This window comes from Magallana gigas, chromosome 6 (assembly GCF_963853765.1).
Source record: "Magallana gigas chromosome 6, xbMagGiga1.1, whole genome shotgun sequence".
Taxonomy (NCBI): Eukaryota; Metazoa; Mollusca; class Bivalvia; order Ostreida; family Ostreidae; genus Magallana; species Magallana gigas.
Genome location: NC_088858.1, coordinates 25,074,166 through 25,093,160, shown reverse-complemented (window position 1 = coordinate 25,093,160; position 18,995 = coordinate 25,074,166). Strand labels below are relative to the sequence as shown.

At 34.9% G+C, this 18,995-nt stretch overlaps 1 protein-coding gene across 2 annotated transcripts in view; it reads left to right on the top strand.

The window, feature by feature from the left end:
* Positions 1–12,909, top strand: part of LOC105337197 (uncharacterized) — a 40,296-nt gene extending 27,387 nt beyond the window's left edge. The window contains exons 40-51 of one of the 2 annotated variants that reach the window (XM_066087231.1): positions 40–1,487; positions 2,257–2,522; positions 4,565–7,711; positions 7,795–8,100; positions 8,191–8,319; positions 8,458–8,602; positions 9,108–9,271; positions 9,544–9,629; positions 9,744–10,837; positions 10,936–10,980; positions 11,078–11,110; positions 11,296–12,909. In XM_066087231.1, the coding sequence (XP_065943303.1) occupies positions 40–1,487; positions 2,257–2,522; positions 4,565–7,711; positions 7,795–8,100; positions 8,191–8,319; positions 8,458–8,602; positions 9,108–9,271; positions 9,544–9,629; positions 9,744–10,837; positions 10,936–10,980; positions 11,078–11,110; positions 11,296–12,061 (7,629 nt within the window). In that variant the 3' untranslated portion in view covers positions 12,062–12,909. Of the gene's footprint in view, positions 1–39; positions 1,488–2,256; positions 2,523–4,564; positions 7,712–7,794; positions 8,101–8,190; positions 8,320–8,457; positions 8,603–9,107; positions 9,272–9,543; positions 9,630–9,743; positions 10,838–10,929; positions 10,981–11,077; positions 11,111–11,295 lie in introns of both variants that reach the window. The other variant, XM_034470713.2, reaches the window with a different exon arrangement.
* Positions 12,910–18,995: the final 6,086 nt, after the last annotated feature.

Below are 18,995 nucleotides of genomic sequence, written 5' to 3'. Positions count from 1 at the left end.
TGAAATATTCATAATATTTAAACTGTTTATGTTTTAAAGGTTCATCTAGGATTGTTAGATGAAGATGAGGAAATTGAAGACGGATTTCTTCAGCATGCAAATTCACAATCTATGAGAGTAAGTTGGATTGGAGAGGACCCAGAAAGTGACATTGGTAATTTTTTTGTTGCCATTGGAACAAGCAAAGGAGATGTAAGTGTAACAGATGGCTACATTGATATGGGTAAAGATACTTCTGCTGACATAAAAGTAGAATTGCAGACGTTTCTTGACTCGGGTATAATATACTACGTAGCTGTTAAAGCCGAAAACGGTGCGGGCATTTTATCCAACCCAATGTTTTCCAAGCCAATTAAAATCTTAAAAGAAAATATACCAGGAGTGATTTACGATGGCCGTGAACATTACGTAGACGAAGACATTACAAATGATAAGTTTAGTATTGCAATGCATTTCCAGGGCTTTGAAAGTGAAGCGTGTAATATTATAAAATATGAATGGGCAATTGGATCGCAACCATACCTTTCCGACATAAATGACTATACAGAATACGGCCTTGTTCACAACGAAACTCACGGAAAAGCACAAACTCATGTTCAGTTGGGAGAAAACAAAACTTATCATGTGACAGTGAGGGCAAAAACAGGACATAACTGTCATGAAGAATATATCGTATCAACATCTGACGGAATAACTACCGATTTCAGTCCTCCAAAGATATCAGATATTTTACCACAGAATAATGAAGGACACTTTTTTGATTTTGATTCTCAAAGTTTTTATCAGACGTACACCGATTCATTTGAATACAAATGGAATGTAAGTGATATATCAACATTAAGATATTTGAATTTCTCAATCGGAACACAACCGCTTACAAGTGATGTGGTTTCTGTAACACCATCTACAGAATCAAAAATTGAACCAGGTTTGTTTTCTCCAACAGCAGGGGAGTCATATTTTGTTACTGTTTTTGCGATGGATGAAGTTGAATATGCCACAACAGGTGCATCATTGCCCATCATTGCGGACATTTCTCCGCCCACCATTCAGAAGTTTCGTTGCACAGAAGTCATATCAACAAAACACTCTGTAGTAAGTTGTTCGTGGATATCAATAGAGGAGGAGAGTAAGTTAAAGCAAATAACAACCAGTATCGGTTCCAGGGAGCTGTCTGATGACATCATCAAAAACACCACTTTGCCATCTAACATAAATACATGGACGGTTGATGTTAAAAACTCCTCTAAGCTTGAATATATATCCAAAATTTATGCCACCCTCACTGTTACAAATGTATTGAATCAGTCTCTAACAGAAACGTTTCAGATCGAGATTGATTCTTCAGCGCCTTTGATTGAAAACGTTGCATTTGTTACCTGGACAAATCCTAACAAAGAACGCTTTAAGCAGATTTGTCAACAGCCATGGACATACGTAGATGTAAATATATCGGTATTAGATGATAAAGAATCTGGTATAGAAAGGTATGTGTCCTGCAAAATAGATTCAGTGTATCTATAATGAATTATATTTACTTTACACCTGTTTTGTGAGTATTGTAATTATAAACAGAACTGATATATGAAAAAATCTCATGTTTTTTTTTTACAAATAGTTTAATGGTGTAACCATATTATTGACCAACAAATATTACTCTCTTAAAAAGAAACTTTTTGTGGTCACTACAATTCGTGTTTCAAACATTTAACAAATGTAATGTTGAATTACGGTGTCCTAACGGTGAGAATAACTGTTGCAAAAACGAAACAACGCGTTCAAAACAATAAATAAAGATTCACACAACTTGCCGTCGTTCTGACACAATTTCGACTTGTGAACGCGGCGGCTTTTTGTGTGACAAAGCGATTGCAAGTTAAGAAATTCGCGTTTACGCAAAGGCAAATTAAATGAAATAGAGCACCGTCGCATTGTGCAAAGTTAGGTAAGTGCATGATCGTGCTGTGCGTAGTTCGGTCAGCACGAGAGCATATTGTGCAGATTTATTAATTAGTGCAACTGCGTGCTAAATTACGTTTTGTTGGCGTGTTGTGTTACAGTTCTAAGGTTGCCATATCATAATACTCTACTTACTTAAAAGTTGTATTTTCATATTGATTCGATAATACGATATCAGCATAAGGTTATTTGTTTAAGATTGATCATGCATTTTATTTATAAAGAAATTACGTATTGTCTTAAAAACTAAATTTATTACTGTTTGTTATTAAACCAATACATATTATATATATCTAGAGCTGAAATTTGTCTTGGAAGTAAACCAGGGTTGGATGATATCAAGGACTATCAAGATCTGAGGGGAACATATATTACCATTGATAACATTGCTGTGTCCGCCGGAACAAAGATTTTTGCCACCGTCAGAGCATATAACAAAGTAGGACTCCACAATATCGTGACATCAGACCCAATAACAGTGAGTCCTGATCCTGTAATTGAAGTATTAGACGGTAAAGGCGAAAAAGATGTTGATTACCAAAGTGATCTTCATGTTATTCAAGGCAAGTTTGGGTACTATTTATAATTATTTTATTGCAATTTTATGAATTTGGTGTTTTAAGGTTTTTCTTTAAGTTGAGCTGAGTAAAAAATGTCAGTTTGACTTTAATTAACACCATTGTACTAAAGAATTTACATGGAAATCAAATTATTTTTCCATTCAAAATCATATCAGCAAAACATGAAAAAATAAAAAAATCAAGGTATCATGTTAAAAAGGGGCAAAAATACGGTAATTTTATATACAGAAATTTATGGAAACGTTCGCAGTGCTGTGACGACTAACTATGAGTATGCAGAATCGCTCATGAAGCAAAAGTGTTGATAGATAAAAAGACAAATTTGCAAAAAGAGAAACAAACATTTTGATCTGGGATTTTCAACATTGCCAAATGCAAGTAATGTGTCGGTAAAGGGAAACATGTTTTTTCTTCGGCAGAATAGGAATATTTTATGTAAAGTTTAAGTTTTGTATAAATAATCAAATGAACATATGAATTTATCTTTTGTTATTGATATCCTTAAGGTTAATTTTTTTTTTTATTAAGCCTTAGACTTTTTAAGACACTACGTCACAAGATGGCGATATCAATGTGTTTAATTGTTAGTATTGTTTGATTTGGTTAAATGTTATCATCGCTCTTTGTTCAAAGTATCGGACGTGTGAACCGCACATCACGACTAAGTATTTATTAAAATTTGGGAAATTATGTTTTTAGATACAAAATTGCATATTTGTTTGCCTGTTTGAGTTATTACGGGCCGCCGGAAGGCGGTTCGTTATTTAATATACATTTAAATAGTGTTACTGCGTTTCTGCGGGATAGTTCTTTTTTGATAGAATTAATATATTGCTTCTTTTTAAGAATTGAAAGTAAATTTGCATGTAGAAATATGTTTTATGCCTTATAAAAAATATCACATATTTTGTTTTACTCGTAAATGAAAAATAGGACATACTTAGTAGACTGTCGTGTTTGGCGCATTTTTATCGAGACTATAATCTACTCGGAAAATTTCGGAGTTCTTCATTCTTTCAAAACAATTCATCGGGATCTGTATGCGGGACATACTATAGACCCGAAAAACTAAAGACCTGAATGTCATTAAATTTTATATAAATGATATATTTGTCGTGTCAACTAAAATGACTTTGTTTGTGTATTTATAATATTCCCTTGTAATATGTGGTAGAAATAATAATAATAATTTTAAATTATATCCATATCAATTATTTACGCAAAAATATGACAGAAATGAAAATTTGAATTGAATGGAAAATTTGAACTAATCCATTACTATTTTATCATGTGGTCCCTTAAAATCATATATACTAAAGCATTAAGTTTTCATTCAATACAATGCAACAAAAAATGGTTTGAAATACATAATCTCCAAGAGAAAAATGATGAGTTAAACTTATTGTATTACGGTAATGTACAATAATTGTGTTCTCCATTACTTCATACTACTTCATACTATGGCAATGACCATAGAATTACCGTTAGAAATGATTCTTTATGATGATAGTAAAATGTCAAACTTCAAAACAAGTTGCTGAAAGTATATTAGAATTTACCATAAAAATTAGTACAACCAACTTTTATTTTCTTCTATGTGGTGTGTTTAATGTAAACAACCAATGATTCATACAACAATTATATTTTTTGCGGCCCATATGACGCTTGCGTCAATATGATTTCTTGTTTACTTTTTATGTACATTTTTATCAAGCTATCTATCATAATAAAGTAATTTTCTGAAGATTTGAGAAATATTTCGAGATAAAGTGAGTCACTTTAGGCTTGTTGACTTTTTTTCTGACAAAGTAAGTTTTGAGTATAATAGTGCGTGCTATTAAGCGAAATCATCAAAAAGTAGATACAGATAAATTAGCTGACATGACCATTAGCCCCGTTTAAATTTCAGACTACTAAAAAACCATTGTCCAAGATTATATTTTATATGGGCTGTTTATTTTTATAAATTGATGCAAAAAATTAACATTTGCAAGACTTATTTCATGTGATTCTTTATCTTTTAGGATCTTACCGCTACTCTGACAACTGTCCTATCACGAGAGCTGAATGGTCTGTCGAGGATTTAACGGGGAATACCATACAAAATTTTACAATAATACCAGGGAACGGCTTCTTATTTTACAATGATGAGCTTAATTTAATGAACAATGTTCACTACTTTGTCAAAATTAAACTGACCGATGCTTTAAATCGCACTAAAACTGGTGTGTCAGATGGCATCACCGTAAGGATCCAGCCCCCATATTATGGATCTGTCAGAGATGGTCTTGATAATATTGATATTGACTACCAAGAATCAACAACAGTTCTGTCAGCAAACTGGGATGCGTTTGGCGATGAGCTATCTGATGATCCTACGCAACAAATTGATCATTATGAGATTTCCATAGGAGAAGACACGAAAGACCATACAACAAGAACTAACATTCATTATTTTACAAATGTCGGTTTGAACAAAAGTTACACATTTACTGGTCTAAACCTGACTTCAAAGATAGTACTATATTTCGTAACTGTAAGAGGTTATAGTATCACAGGTGCTTATGAGGAAAATTATTCAAATGGTGTGCTAGTAGGGTATCGCTTGGGTATTATCCCAGGAGCCATAGAAACAAATGTCGTCCAGAGCAGCGAAAGTGAAATATCTGTTTCATGGACTGATTTTCAATCAGATATTGGGATAAATGAGTACTCGGTTGCTGTTTCTAGTAAATTCGTTACACTGAGTAATAAAACATTTTCATGCTCTGACATTCTAAAGGTTTCTTCGCTTTTTGATATTGTAAACTTAACAAGAGTCGGGCTTAATACTTACGTAACTTTTACAAACCTAACTCTAAATCATGGGATGCTCTATTACATTACGGTAATTGCAAGTGATGAAATTGGGCAATGCTCTTCTTCCCAAAGCAATCCACTTCTTGTTGACACGACGCCACCAGCTGACGATAACGTTACATTCATGATAAATAATTGGAATGTGAGTGGATTGAAACAGTTTTATGTGACAGAATCAAATGAAATTGAAATACAACTGTTAGATCTGGAGGACCCTGAAAGTGGTATATACATTATTACTTTCCGTTTACATGAATACTTGGATTGTCCAACATCTGAGAAACAGAGAACGATTGTTCTCAAAGAAATTGAAGCCCTAACAGATCCAAAAGTACGAATGAAAAGCCTAGAACTACATCCAAATCAGTACTATTACATTGAAGTTACAGCAAGTAACAACGCTGGACTAAAAACCCACTTGAGAAGTCCAATAATGTTACTTGACACTGGTTCACCTTTTGTCGGAACTTCAAAAATTGGAATCAAATGGGATCATGATCAATTGTACCAATCTTCCACATCAGCAATTGAAGCCTTAACAGCTATAGCAAGGACAGAAGATGCATATCTTTGCGATAACACTGATACACTTTTTCCTTGCAAAGATGAATCTGTATGGGAAACTTTAGTTGGTGACTTTTCCCCTGAAAATGTATTGAAATATATAAACAAGTATGTTCTCAAAATTGGTTATAACGTTCCCTTAACTAAAGTTCTAAAAAGTGGAATATCGCGTAAAATCGGTGCATTGTACGAAGGAAAAATTTCTATATCGTTATCAGCAGCAAACGGAAAAAATATAACAACGTCAGTGATTATGTCAGCTTCAAAAGAAAATCCATATTTTCCAGAAATATTTGTCCGACCTTATCAAAGAAGTTTGGACGATGTTACCTTTAATATTTCTAAAACTGAGCTTGTAAATGAAACCATTTCAAATAATTTGAACGGCACAAATGTTCCAACAACAACAAAATCCTTAACTCCCCCCATTTTAGTTGTAAATAATCAAACTGGACCAACATACGAGAACGTAGATACAGAAATTTCCCATGGATTTGGATTCCAAGTTTTAGGGGATCAACACAACGGAAGCAGGTATTGGGACTGTCTGTTTTGGGCAAAAGATACATATGGAGAAATTCATAAATGGACCAATATAAAACGAAACCCATTTGAATCACAACTTGTGTATAATATCAAGATAACAAAAAGAGAACAAGATAAAAGAGCTGTATTGGATTTGCAATTTTTAATTGACGGAGAGGAAAAGGCGAATATATATGGATTGAGTGTTGATGATAAGGAAATGAATATTTTCGTCCAAACATGGAACTTAAATAATTATCAGGAGCCGTTGATAGATCCCATACATCCGTATAGATCTCAAGCAACCCTTTCAAAAATGAAAATTCCCTCTAATAAAACAATGGATTGCATTCATGGAACAGGTTTCTATGACAGAGAAAGTGGGATAGCAGAAATATGGGCAGGTGTGTCAGACAATGTCGATGAACCTGGTAATGTCAAGAAAATGGAGTTATACAAGAGAATGTGCACGCCTTGCATGTTCAATTGTAATTTCAGCTGTGATACAAATTGTGCTTTTAAAGATAATAAGTTACAAGAATTTGAAATAATACCAATCAAACTTCACAATTTAACTCTTACACCAACCATTCTTTCGAATGATGGGTTAAATGCAAGTGTGCATACTGAAATTCGCAATATAACACAATACCGTGTCAATTTGAAAATGGTGAATTTTGCCGGTCAGTCAGTGATAAGTACTACAAACCCTATTATCATCGATACAACACCACCTGTTTGTGAGTTTGTCGAATGTGTGGATCCTGTATTAACGGGAATGGAATCACCAACTCAAACACTGGGGTCTAATAAGACAATAGGTGCTTACTGGTCATGCGATGACAATATTAGTGGAATAAAGAGTGTTTATATTAAAGTCGGAACTGCAAATAAAGATAGAGGCAATAAAGAAGACGAAAACAAATATAAGCAAAAAGATATCGGTTCTGTTTCAAACGTTCGAGTCGATTTGGAAGATAATATATACTTTGACGACAGAACAACTTATTTTGTCAATCTTTTGGTTTATAATGGTGCTGGTCTTTCAGCTATGTACAGTTGTAATGTTACAACGATTCTTTCACCGCCTAACGTATCAGCTATTGACTCACAAATAATACATTCCTCGGGATTTGATACTGACACTGGTGTTGGCTTTGTGGACACTTTGGACCAATTCGGAATTACTTGGAACAACAAGAATAACGATACAGAGTATTATAGTAAGTATTTTTCCTAACTATTCATTTCTTCAACAAATACTTCTGAACTTCTGGTGATTTGAAATGCATATGTAACTTTTTAGAGTGGCAAATGGGAACCTATAAAGGAAGTGCTGATGTGATCCCACCGACCATTATAGGATTAACTAAAGAAGGAAGTGCACAGGTAATTGGCGGTGAATTGTGGTTAAATGGCAACAAGACGGGAAAATCTCTCGCTGCATTATCACCCAGCACCTGGAGAAATTTTACCGAACAAGAAATAAGCAACACAGAGAGCGATTTTCGGTTTTTGTTGGAACCCGGTCGATGTGTTTATCTTTCCCTGATAGCTGTTGGGTATTCCAACTTAGAGGCAAATATATCTACGCAACAACTTTGCTTCAAAAGTAAGTTTATGTCGGTAAAAGTAAAGTAGAAAATAAATCTAAGAGTATTAATACACACTTCAACATTATTCATTATGTTTTGTATATCAGGAAAAGACAAAGATTTGGTTATTCATAATCAGCAAAAAAATATAACAATTATTGGATGGAGTTCTAATGACAAGTTTGAGGAAGTACAGCATGTTATTGGAAACGAACATGTTGTTTTACAAATAACGGGTAAGTTTAGTTTAAAATGTTAAATCATATTTATGTGCGTTAAAAAACCGCATCGTGTAGACTGATTTGTTACATTTACTAGGATTAAACGCTTTGAAAGATATTTATTGAAATCTTGACATCTCTTTTAAATTAAAGGTCAAGTAATTGGAGCTACTGTAGGAGTCCTGTCTGATGCAGATCTCAACAACGAGTATGGATCAGCTTCGTCCTTTGATTACAGGACGTATCTAACTAATCCTAATACAACGAGCTGGCCAACAACGCGCGAAATACGAAACAGGTAGGTAATTACTTAAAGCAAAATTGTGTTTTGTGTTTTGTGTGTGTGTGTGTGAGAGAGAGAGAGAGAGAGAGAGAGAGAGAGAGAAAGAGAGAGAAAGAGAGAGAGACTGTTATTACATGCTTGACAAAAGGCAGCAATTCTAAAACGTATTTGTTTTCTACTTGTATTTAAGCAAAATATATGTATACATTGTAAATACAATCGTATTATAGCTTTATTACATATACAAAGGTGAAAGTGTTTATAAAATAAGGGGTAGCCTTTAATAAGAATGTTCAATCTGCTCACAGTTCTTTTTTTAATATAATAGTTAGTACTCAGTAGTATTTACAAGAATGTTTTCAATATGTATAAAGAATGAAATTTTTTATTTCATAAACTTAACTTTTAACCCATGTCTTATATTATTATGCACATATTATCAGTTACAGGTTCATTATTTAATGCAATAATAAATTTGAACTTTACTTATATTCAATACAAAATGTTTATTTCTTTGTAGAATAATAATGCCGATTGGGATCAATTTTTTTGTCGCCCCTACACCTGAAATGGCTGTGGAAAAGATTAATGTTCACATCAAGTACAATCCTTTGGTATATCTTAACAACACAGTACCGGCGCTTCTTCTATGGGATATCTACGCCTTCAATTCTGAAACCAAATGTACGCTGTGATTTTAAAATGTGTTTAAATTACAGCTGTTTCATCTTTTAGTGACAAGTTACGTTGAACAAAACATTAAACAGACTTTGTACGTAGAGCAAACTATGTTCTATTTAATATTGGTGTTCATTTTACCTGCATAGTTCAAATAAAATCCTTAAGCACTTGCGCATCAAAGCAGATTTTAACAAAACATAAAAATAATGTAAATTTCTTTAGAAAAGAATGTTTGTAATGACAATATATTTTAATACGTTTCATGTTTTCAACAGCGTACGGAATTTGGCGTCATGTAGAAGAAAACTGTGGGGAAGATATTACGAAACCAAGACTTGATGGAAACATATATAAAACTCAGGTTTTTTTCATTTATGTCCAAATTTCCAATTTCTTTTGTCCAAAGTTTTACATATGTAGTCTTACATTTATCTGATATTTTGAAAAATGTTTTAATTGAAAATATTTTCTTCAGATATGCTTGCACATCTTCCAAAACCAATCACGGAAAAAGAGATCAACAGCTGTAAATGTAATCCATCCTTACCAGTTTACGCTAACAGCTATGAACGTATCGTATTACAACTCCCCACCTGTAATAGATATCGATACAATAGTGACAAAAGAAGATACACCGATTATCAACTTCCTAATACCTTATCATGATGATGACCTGGACTCAGTGCAGTTTTACTTGACAGAAAACCCTAGCTTCGGTGATGCAAATATAACTTTAAATGGAAGCCTAACGTACTATCCAAAAACAAATTTCTTCGGAAATGATAGCATAAAAATCAAACTGCAAGATGATGCAAGTTATCCTGCAGTTGTGGAAACAACTATGAGTATTACTGTGACTGGGTTGAATGATATGCCACTGTTTGGTTTCCTTTACAACAACTCAGCATATAATGTATTGGTAAACAAAAGGCTAGAGCTAACGTTCGAAGGCAACACGACATCACACTATTTGTTTGATTTCGGCTTTGCGGATGTTGACGACAATGAAACCGTATCGTTTTTATCAAGCGTCACTAACCCAAACAATGTCAATGTTTCAATGATTCGGAGTGATGCATCATTGTTTATTCCAGACTTGTTCGGAGATTTTGATATAAGGACACATCAGGAATATTCGGCAGAGATGACAATCAACAAGAATTTTCACGGTGACTTCTTCTATTATATTTTAGGGTATGACAGCCAGAAAGTTTACACTGAGCGGTTAGAGACTCATATCTATATTCTTTGGTCACCATGTGTTAACGGTATTTGTTCTCCTAAATTTAACGATTCTCCACCATGTGAAGATGTCTCTAGAGCCGCTTCGTTTGATTCATACAAATGTAACTGTTATCCTGGATATGACGGTGAATGGTGTGAAAGAGAGATAAATGAATGTCTGCAGCAACCTTGCGGTAGTCTCTACAATTGTGTTAATGAAATTAACGACTACAGCTGTGTCATAAAACCGGAAGCACTGGCATGCCTGATTTTATCTGGATTGTTTGTAATTATCATAATTGGCATAATATATATTCGCTATAGGAATAAGAAGAAGAATTCCAGGTAAATTGCTGTAAAAAAGATATTGTTTGTTACATTTTTACACTAATCAAATACATAGGATTTGGTATAATTTTCATAATAATGATTTATAGTTGCAGGGAGGAACTTCAAGATGAATTTGAAGAGAACAACTTTGGCGAATTGTAAGATTATTTTTTGATATTAAAAATTAAAGTTTTGTTGACACCTACCTATATGATATACATTTAAATACTAATAAGTTTTTTATTATTATTTTAGCGACAATGAATTATTTTCTGATGACGACATTTTGTAAGTATAATTAGAGAATATTGTCTAAGTATAATTAGACAATATAGAAATTTATAACAAGTTATCTAAAAAACTATTGGGATTATACATTGTAAATTATTATCTTCCCACATATGTTTTCAATATGCATATAACTTTATAGATTTTTAAAATATATACGTATTTTTCTATGCTGTGGATTGCAGGCCTACAAAAACGGTCCCACCTTGTGACACACACTTCTGCTCCAGATTGGCAGAATCAGAAACAATACCCTTTTACCAGGAGAACCCAGGACCGTCACACAACGGAGGTTTCGAAACGTCGGAAGCACCAATTGGTACTACAATGAATGACCAAAATGTAACGGCGATAAAATGGCCTCAAAGCAAGAGTAAGAGGCCAATGCAAAAGGTGGGCTTCTTTTACCCTGACTATTACAACAACGACGCTTTTTCGGCTTTTGATGATTATTCCGACGACGAACTGAAAAACATTGATAGTAGTACCATTACTTCGGGAGACGGTTTTTCAACGCCTTCTAGTGGTTTGAAAAAGAGTCTTCCATTGCAAAACACAGCAACAGTCCATAATACGTTCTACAGACCGTTTTTCCATGAAAACCCCAGACCAGTTTTTAAAGATCCTATTCCAAAACCCCACTTCTTACGACCACTAGACGGGAGGCGTCATTCAACTTCAGAGCAAACCACAACAGCTAAATCTGGAAAAACCTCAAAAAAGCGAAGACCAAAAGAAACAAACGAAGAATTCCTCGAACACCCATATCCTGATTTGCCTGATAAGTTCAATTTTGATGATGAAATGAAGACATATAACTCGCACATCCTTCGAGTTGCATCTCCTGATGAGAAATCTCGTCGACGATCGAATTCCGTGGATTCGATAAACAGGACTGTTACTACCACACCTATTGGTGTTGTGGATAACAACATGTTTTCAGAATGCTGAAACAGTGAAATAAAAATAAAACAGACTCAGAATGATACGGGCTCTTCACAATATACTGGTTTGTGTCATTTAACGATAACAAAAACCTGTTTACGACATGTATATTTTTTGTTTCAAATTTCAATTAAAAGATCTAGAATGATAAATTTTTAAAAAAAATATAAATTGTACTGGCATTTCAAAACATACTGTTTTGTGTCATTTAACGGTAACAACAATCTGTATACGATATTTTGTTTTTGTTCTTAAATTCGGAATTTTAATATAAAGTATGGTTTAAATTGTACGGATGTTTGTTCATGTTTTAAAGTTCTTATTTCAAGATTAACATCCAGTGGCTTGTTGTTTTTTAATTATTGTGATTCAGTATATTTTTTGTGTGGTTTGATTTTTGGGGTTTTATGTTTATTTAGTTCTGTATCACATGCCTTTGCAGTACATGAACAACCTAAGAGGATTTGTGTTTGTCCATTAAGATACTGTGTAATCTAATATTTTTATATCGTGTAGGAATAATCTACTTGTAGTATGTTTGTGTAGCACTATATACATGTATTATGTTTATTTTTGAAAATTTCCGCCGACCTTTAAAAATTTTGTAGATACCACCGGAATCATTTGGTGTTTGATTTTGATGGCATATATTAGCAGATATTATTTTTTCTTCTGATTGTTTTCCGAAATAAGAAAATATTTAAAGTATACACTTTAAATTCAGATATTAACTCTATTAGCGAATATTCCATATTGACATAAAGCTGTTCGCCTCTAAACTTTTTTGTAGTTTTAGTTTTGATTAGCAAATAATTATCACTCGGATCTATAAAACAATAAAAGAAATAATTTTTTTTAAGTGTGGCTCTTATTTGTCATTGTATGTAGTATAAATCTCGAAGAGATAACATTTTTTTTACAGTACACTGTCATTTATTTTTATATTTGATGAACAAACCTGCAATAGAGTTGTGCAACATTGTAAAGGGAACATCGCTTTTCAACAGCAATTCATCACAATTATTGTAACAAACACCGAGGAAAACGGAAACGGGATATATATATATATATATATATATATATATATATATATATATATATATATATATATATATATATATATATATATAATCGGCGGCAATAAGACTAAAATGCTTCAGATAGTAATATGGCAAAGAGTAAAATTTCATTTTGAGTGAACCAATTAAATCAAAGATGTGATGTTAAAGTATATACGAATGTATGATAAATAATCAATTATATAACTAAAGCTTCTTGTCTTGTGATAATGGTAAGGTGCATTATAAATCCTTTTCCAAATGAATTAAAGTAAGTCAAATTTCGCGAAAATATCTTGTCCCTGATAACTAGATAAAGGATTTTAAGATGCATGTTGGTTAAAAATTACCTAAAAATAAGACTAAAATATAGTCTAAGAATGTTCTCGAACATCAAGCCTATTCAGAATGAAAGTTTTAAAACTAATGTTACTTTTCCCATATTAATTGGATATGTTTTATACCATAAAGAATGAGTAGATTGGGTTTCAACATTTTTTCGCGTATTAGTCCCTCGGCAAAGCACTGCGTCAGTGTTTTTTCACGTAGAACATGTAACTACATGTAACTATGTTACAGAAAAATCCGAGTTACATACATCTCCCTCGATAAAAGAGTATTTTCTGAATTCCTGAAATCATATACATTTGAATAATCAAGGTAAACCTATTATTTACACTTTTATTTATATTCATTTTTAATTTATCTTAGCTGGGTTTTTTCTCGATCACTCATAAGTATGCCGTGTTGTTTGGGATAAAATATGAATGAACTGTGTTAATCCCAGATACACCGAATATTAGAATTAACAACAAGCAAATAAGCTTTGAAAATTTATTTCCGATAATAAGACTTTTAAAATAACATTTAGTGGCGAGTTTTGTCACAATCTATTTATACAAAGTAAGCCCATACCGGCGGAACCCAAGGAACACTACCCACCTACAGGGGTGACCTCCCCTGGTCACTGGCGCGATAGTACCCCCACAGGCAACTGTGGTGGGAACAGTCCTCTAGGTGCCCACCAGAGTGACTGCCACAACCCAAGGAGGAAATCAAGTTCTGACTCGGGCCCTAACTCTTACCTGCCTCCCCTGGTATAACCCCCCTGGGGATACCACACCCCACAGGGGTAGGCCCCCCCCCCCAAGCTTGCCCTTGGCACCAAGGGTCAAGCCGGTCCTTCATGTACCAATGAAGTGACCCCTGAATCCTCCCCAGCACTGAGGATGGATACCCCCCAGAGTTTTGAGACAGACATTAGAGAAATCCTCCTTCGTGGTAAACCCCGGATTCCGCCGCCCCCAACCCAGATTGTGACAATATGAATTTACCATAATCCCACGAAAAATTAATATTCATATTAAATATTACTCAAACTACTTGCTTGTGACCCAGTGCCTGTACGACACAAACAAAAAAGCCAACCAATTGGCAATATTGCCTGAATTAAAGCAAAACCACCCACTACACAGAGAACTGTGTTACCATATTGTCAATGAATATACACTATAAACTCAGCGTCAAACACACTGCAAATTGCACACTGACCAACTTTGGCCCACATCCAAGAATAGTCACTACCGATAATTGGAGACTCTATGGCTCCAAGTCCGGTTCACTTTTATCCAACACAGGGTGCTTTCAAGTCCAGTCCGAATTTATCCAAACAGGTGTGCTCAAGTCCAGTCCACATGTGTCGACGCAGATTGCCAAGGTACACAGTTTACTCCAAATGTAAGTTACTGAAAACAACAAGAAAGCAAAATAATCTGTCCCTTATTTATGTGAAATGGGAAGGGTGGGTGGGTGAAATTTTTTAAGCTGCTCGTCTGCCTTGTAACCGTCGTCTGATAAATCAGTATCTATTAGAGGCTTAGTCGTATAAACAATGTGTATGTGCCAAGATCATAGTCTCAGGGATGTTTGAATTGAACAATAATGCAGAGTTGTCGCGCTTGCACAGGAATTAAAAGCATTTATCACAATATGGTGATAAATGCAATTAATCCCAGATACACCGAATATTAGAATTAACAACAAGCAAATAAGCCATGAAAATTTATTTCGAATAATAAGACTTTAATAACATTTAGTGGCGAGTTTTGTCACAATCTATTTATACAAAGTAAGCCCATACCGGCGGAACCCAAGGAACACTACCCACCTACAGGGGTGACCTCCCCTGGTCACTGGCGCGATAGAACCCCCCCCCAAGGCAACTGTGGTGGGTACAGTCCTCTAGGTGCCCACCAGAGTGACTGCCACAACCCAAGGAGGAAATCAAGTTCTGACTCGGGCCCTAACTCTTACCTGCCTCCCCTGGTATAACCCACCTGGGGATACCACACCCCACAGGGGTTAAGGCCCCCCAAAGCTTGCCCTTGGCACCAAGGGTCAAGCCGGTCCTTCATGTACCAATGAAGTGACCCCTGAATCCTCCCCAGCACTGAGGATGGATACCCCCCAGAGTTTTGAGACAGACATTAGAGAAATCCTCCTTCGTGGTAAACCCCAGATTCCGCCAAATGAATTTGTCTCTACAAGTTCACCCGCCACTAAATCGCGATGCACGTGTATGCTTAAACTGTAAATTATTTCACCCACCAAGCCTTACCATATGCATAATTAATGTTAAAGTGCACTTAATAAAGGAACAAAATTGAACATACTAATATTTATTGATCATCTGGGAATACAGTGATGTTTGATGATGAAAATACAATGGTTTAAAGGCCCCCCTGAAGGTTATTGAGGAATGCTGCATTGCCCAACTCATTAAGATGTGTTCCGTCATAACGGAACAGCTGCTTTTGAGCAAAAGTGATTGTTGGGTGCCTTATGACCAGACCCCCCTCTCGTCTAAGAAATTGCTTTACAGCACGATTTACAGCTTTGCGTGTGGCATCAATCTTACTAGCTGATTTTGCATTGTGCTAGTACAATCGTGGCAACATATCTGACCAAATAATAGTCATATCTGGGACCAACACTTTACAACGTAATGGGGAGCATTTAATAGTATGAATGAGTTCAACTCCGCACAAAATGCCAAGGTCATTTGAACCCAAGTGTACTAGCAGGTAATCTGGTGGCGGATTAGACTTTAACTTATTGTCGAAAAGAGGGTCAAAGTCCTTCCATCTCATTCCCCTTACTCCCAACCACAAAATGTTGATGTTCTTGTCTTGTAGGGTGAGATGTTTTCCTCCCGGTCGAATACAGGCACTTCGTGCAGCCCAGTACACAATGGACGATCCCATGACCAATATAACTTTCTTACATCCTGCAAATCTTAGTATTTGTTAATGTAGGAACAATAGAAAAAGTGAACAGTAACAATAAGCTACAAGCAAACTTATATGTAGCAGTATCAAAACCTAATATATGAAGCATAAGACTCTGACTTCCAACGCCCCCATTGTTTAATAACTTGATCAGGGATGCCCCTCATTGCTGCCTCTGTTGCAGCCCCAATACGAAACGAATGCGACTTAAATCGTCCAATCTTACCCTCACAGAATTGCAATGATTTGGCAAGTATAGCTGAAAACTGATAACGGGTCAGGGGTTTGCCATCAAAATGAACTAAGAATTGACCTTGACCTAAACCCTGAGCTCGAACCTGTAAATAATCTACCACTGCCCTAACAGGGCATGCCTGACCTCTAGTTTCTGACAAAAATAGGGTAGAGGAATGGCCTAGTTGATCAGTCTTTGATTGTCTAATTGTGACTTTCACATGTTTACACCCATTAGCCTCAACAATGGCAATGTCACCAAACTGCAAAGGTCTCAAGTCCCGACTTTTTAGTGATTTGCTGGTTAATTCCCCTACTCTCAAGAATCCAAAAAATGCCAAACAGAATGCTGCCTTAATTAAACAAATTTCATAACTATTAAGACAGACTTTTTCTAAAGCCTGGAGCAGTGTAATCAGGATATTAAGAGTTATCGGGGCTCGGGTATCGTGTGTTGGGTTTTGTCGGGCTGCCCCTTCTAACAATTTAGTGACTATAAATGACTTGGTAGTGTCCGTGAGACCATGAATTTTGTACATATATGACAAGCCGGATATATAAGTTCTAATAGATCCAGAGGCTTTCCCTTCTGCAGACATAGAAGCTGTAAATTGAATGATATGTTCGAGAGGAGCTGGCCATGAAAGAGGTAACCCATACAAGTACCTGAAACGATTGAAACTATCAGAAGCTGTTTTATATGTTTGCCATGTACTCTCTGCTATGGAAGCCCTTGAGAGTCTATTGGTTTCCTCGGTCAAAACTGCCAAATCTCTGGGGGTAGTTGTGTTGGTGTTGGGTCTGCATATGGAGCCAAAGCCCGAAAACGTGGCCACTAACAACGAGAAATAGAGTCTGCAATTGCATTGTATTTGGCGTATATGTACTCAGCCTTAAATGTAATGTTTAACTTGAGGGTATACAGCACCAATTTCCAGACCAATGACATAACCTCAATAGATTGAGATGTTTGTTTGTTTACTATGTACACCACTGCCTAATTGTCAATATGAAATAAGATCTTCTTGTTGGCCAACAAAGGACCCCAAACATGTAATGCAACTACAACTGGAAAGAGCTCTAAATAAGTCATGTCCTGTAGCCTACCTAATTTTTCCCATTGATTCAGGGATGTTTGAATTGAACAATGATGCAGAGTTGTCGCGCTTGCACAGGAATTAAAAGCATTTATCACAATATGGTGATAAATGCAATAATGTGTGATTGTAATGTTCGGCTGGCAAAACATTTAAATTAAGTTTGAAAATGATTGATTCTCAGTTAAGGCTATCAATAATGAACGATACTTATTCACAAAACTGGAAAGAGCGAGATTTTATTACCTTATTTTTATTTTTTAATAATTCTATTGTTTAAGATTTATAGACCTATCAAACAAAACTATGTTTAGCTATATTAAGTATACGTATATAAAGATGAAATTTACGCTTATAACGTACGAACAACTTAGAATCGACAAATGTTGTTGATTAGCGTCAGTCAAAAACGAGATGATTGTCAATGATATAGATAGGCCTAAATTAGATTAGTGTTTGACTCTATAGCTTTCGTGTATCAAAAGTCCAGACACTTTTTAAAAGATGTTTTAGCGATAGAAAAGGTTAGATTGATTTCATCATGTAATCGGCATATAAACACAACATGCCAGCACATTAAGGTAGCTCACTACATCAAGACTTATACTACGTCACAAAATTGGAATTTAATTGTTTGAATCAGTTGATTTGGTTGTACATGTATATCATCATAGCTCAGTGGTTATTATATCGGGCTTGTGATTTGCAGTTCGTGCTATGTATAATAACAAATGATTTTGATCCAATTGTCAAATTAACATTCGACTTTTTATATTTACATTCGGTGTAAATTTCCCCTATGTTTGCATTGGAAATCTGCGACGTTTAATTTTCTATGAATACACTTTGCAATATCATGCGCCATGAGCACAAATAAATGTCTTCTCGTGTTTTGAGTATATTTATTTTGGTAAGATTAAATACAAGGTTCAATCTTAAATAACAAATTTGATTGTATATGAAAAATAAACATGAAATTGTATCTTGTCCTTGATTAAATTTTTTTCTCTACAAAGCTTCTGACACTTTAATTTTAGTCGCGGAAGCAAACTAAATAACATGTTAATATGGCTTTTCTCTGTATGATTCATGGCTTTACAGCGACAGTACATATATATTTCATACAAATAGACATAATACCATCAATGTATGCTAACGCACGGTATTCAATTTGTCTGCACCGCTTGTTGTGTTACAGGACTGATGACATCCCAAAATAAGCATTCAATGCTTAAATAACCATTTTTGAATTTGCATTATAGCA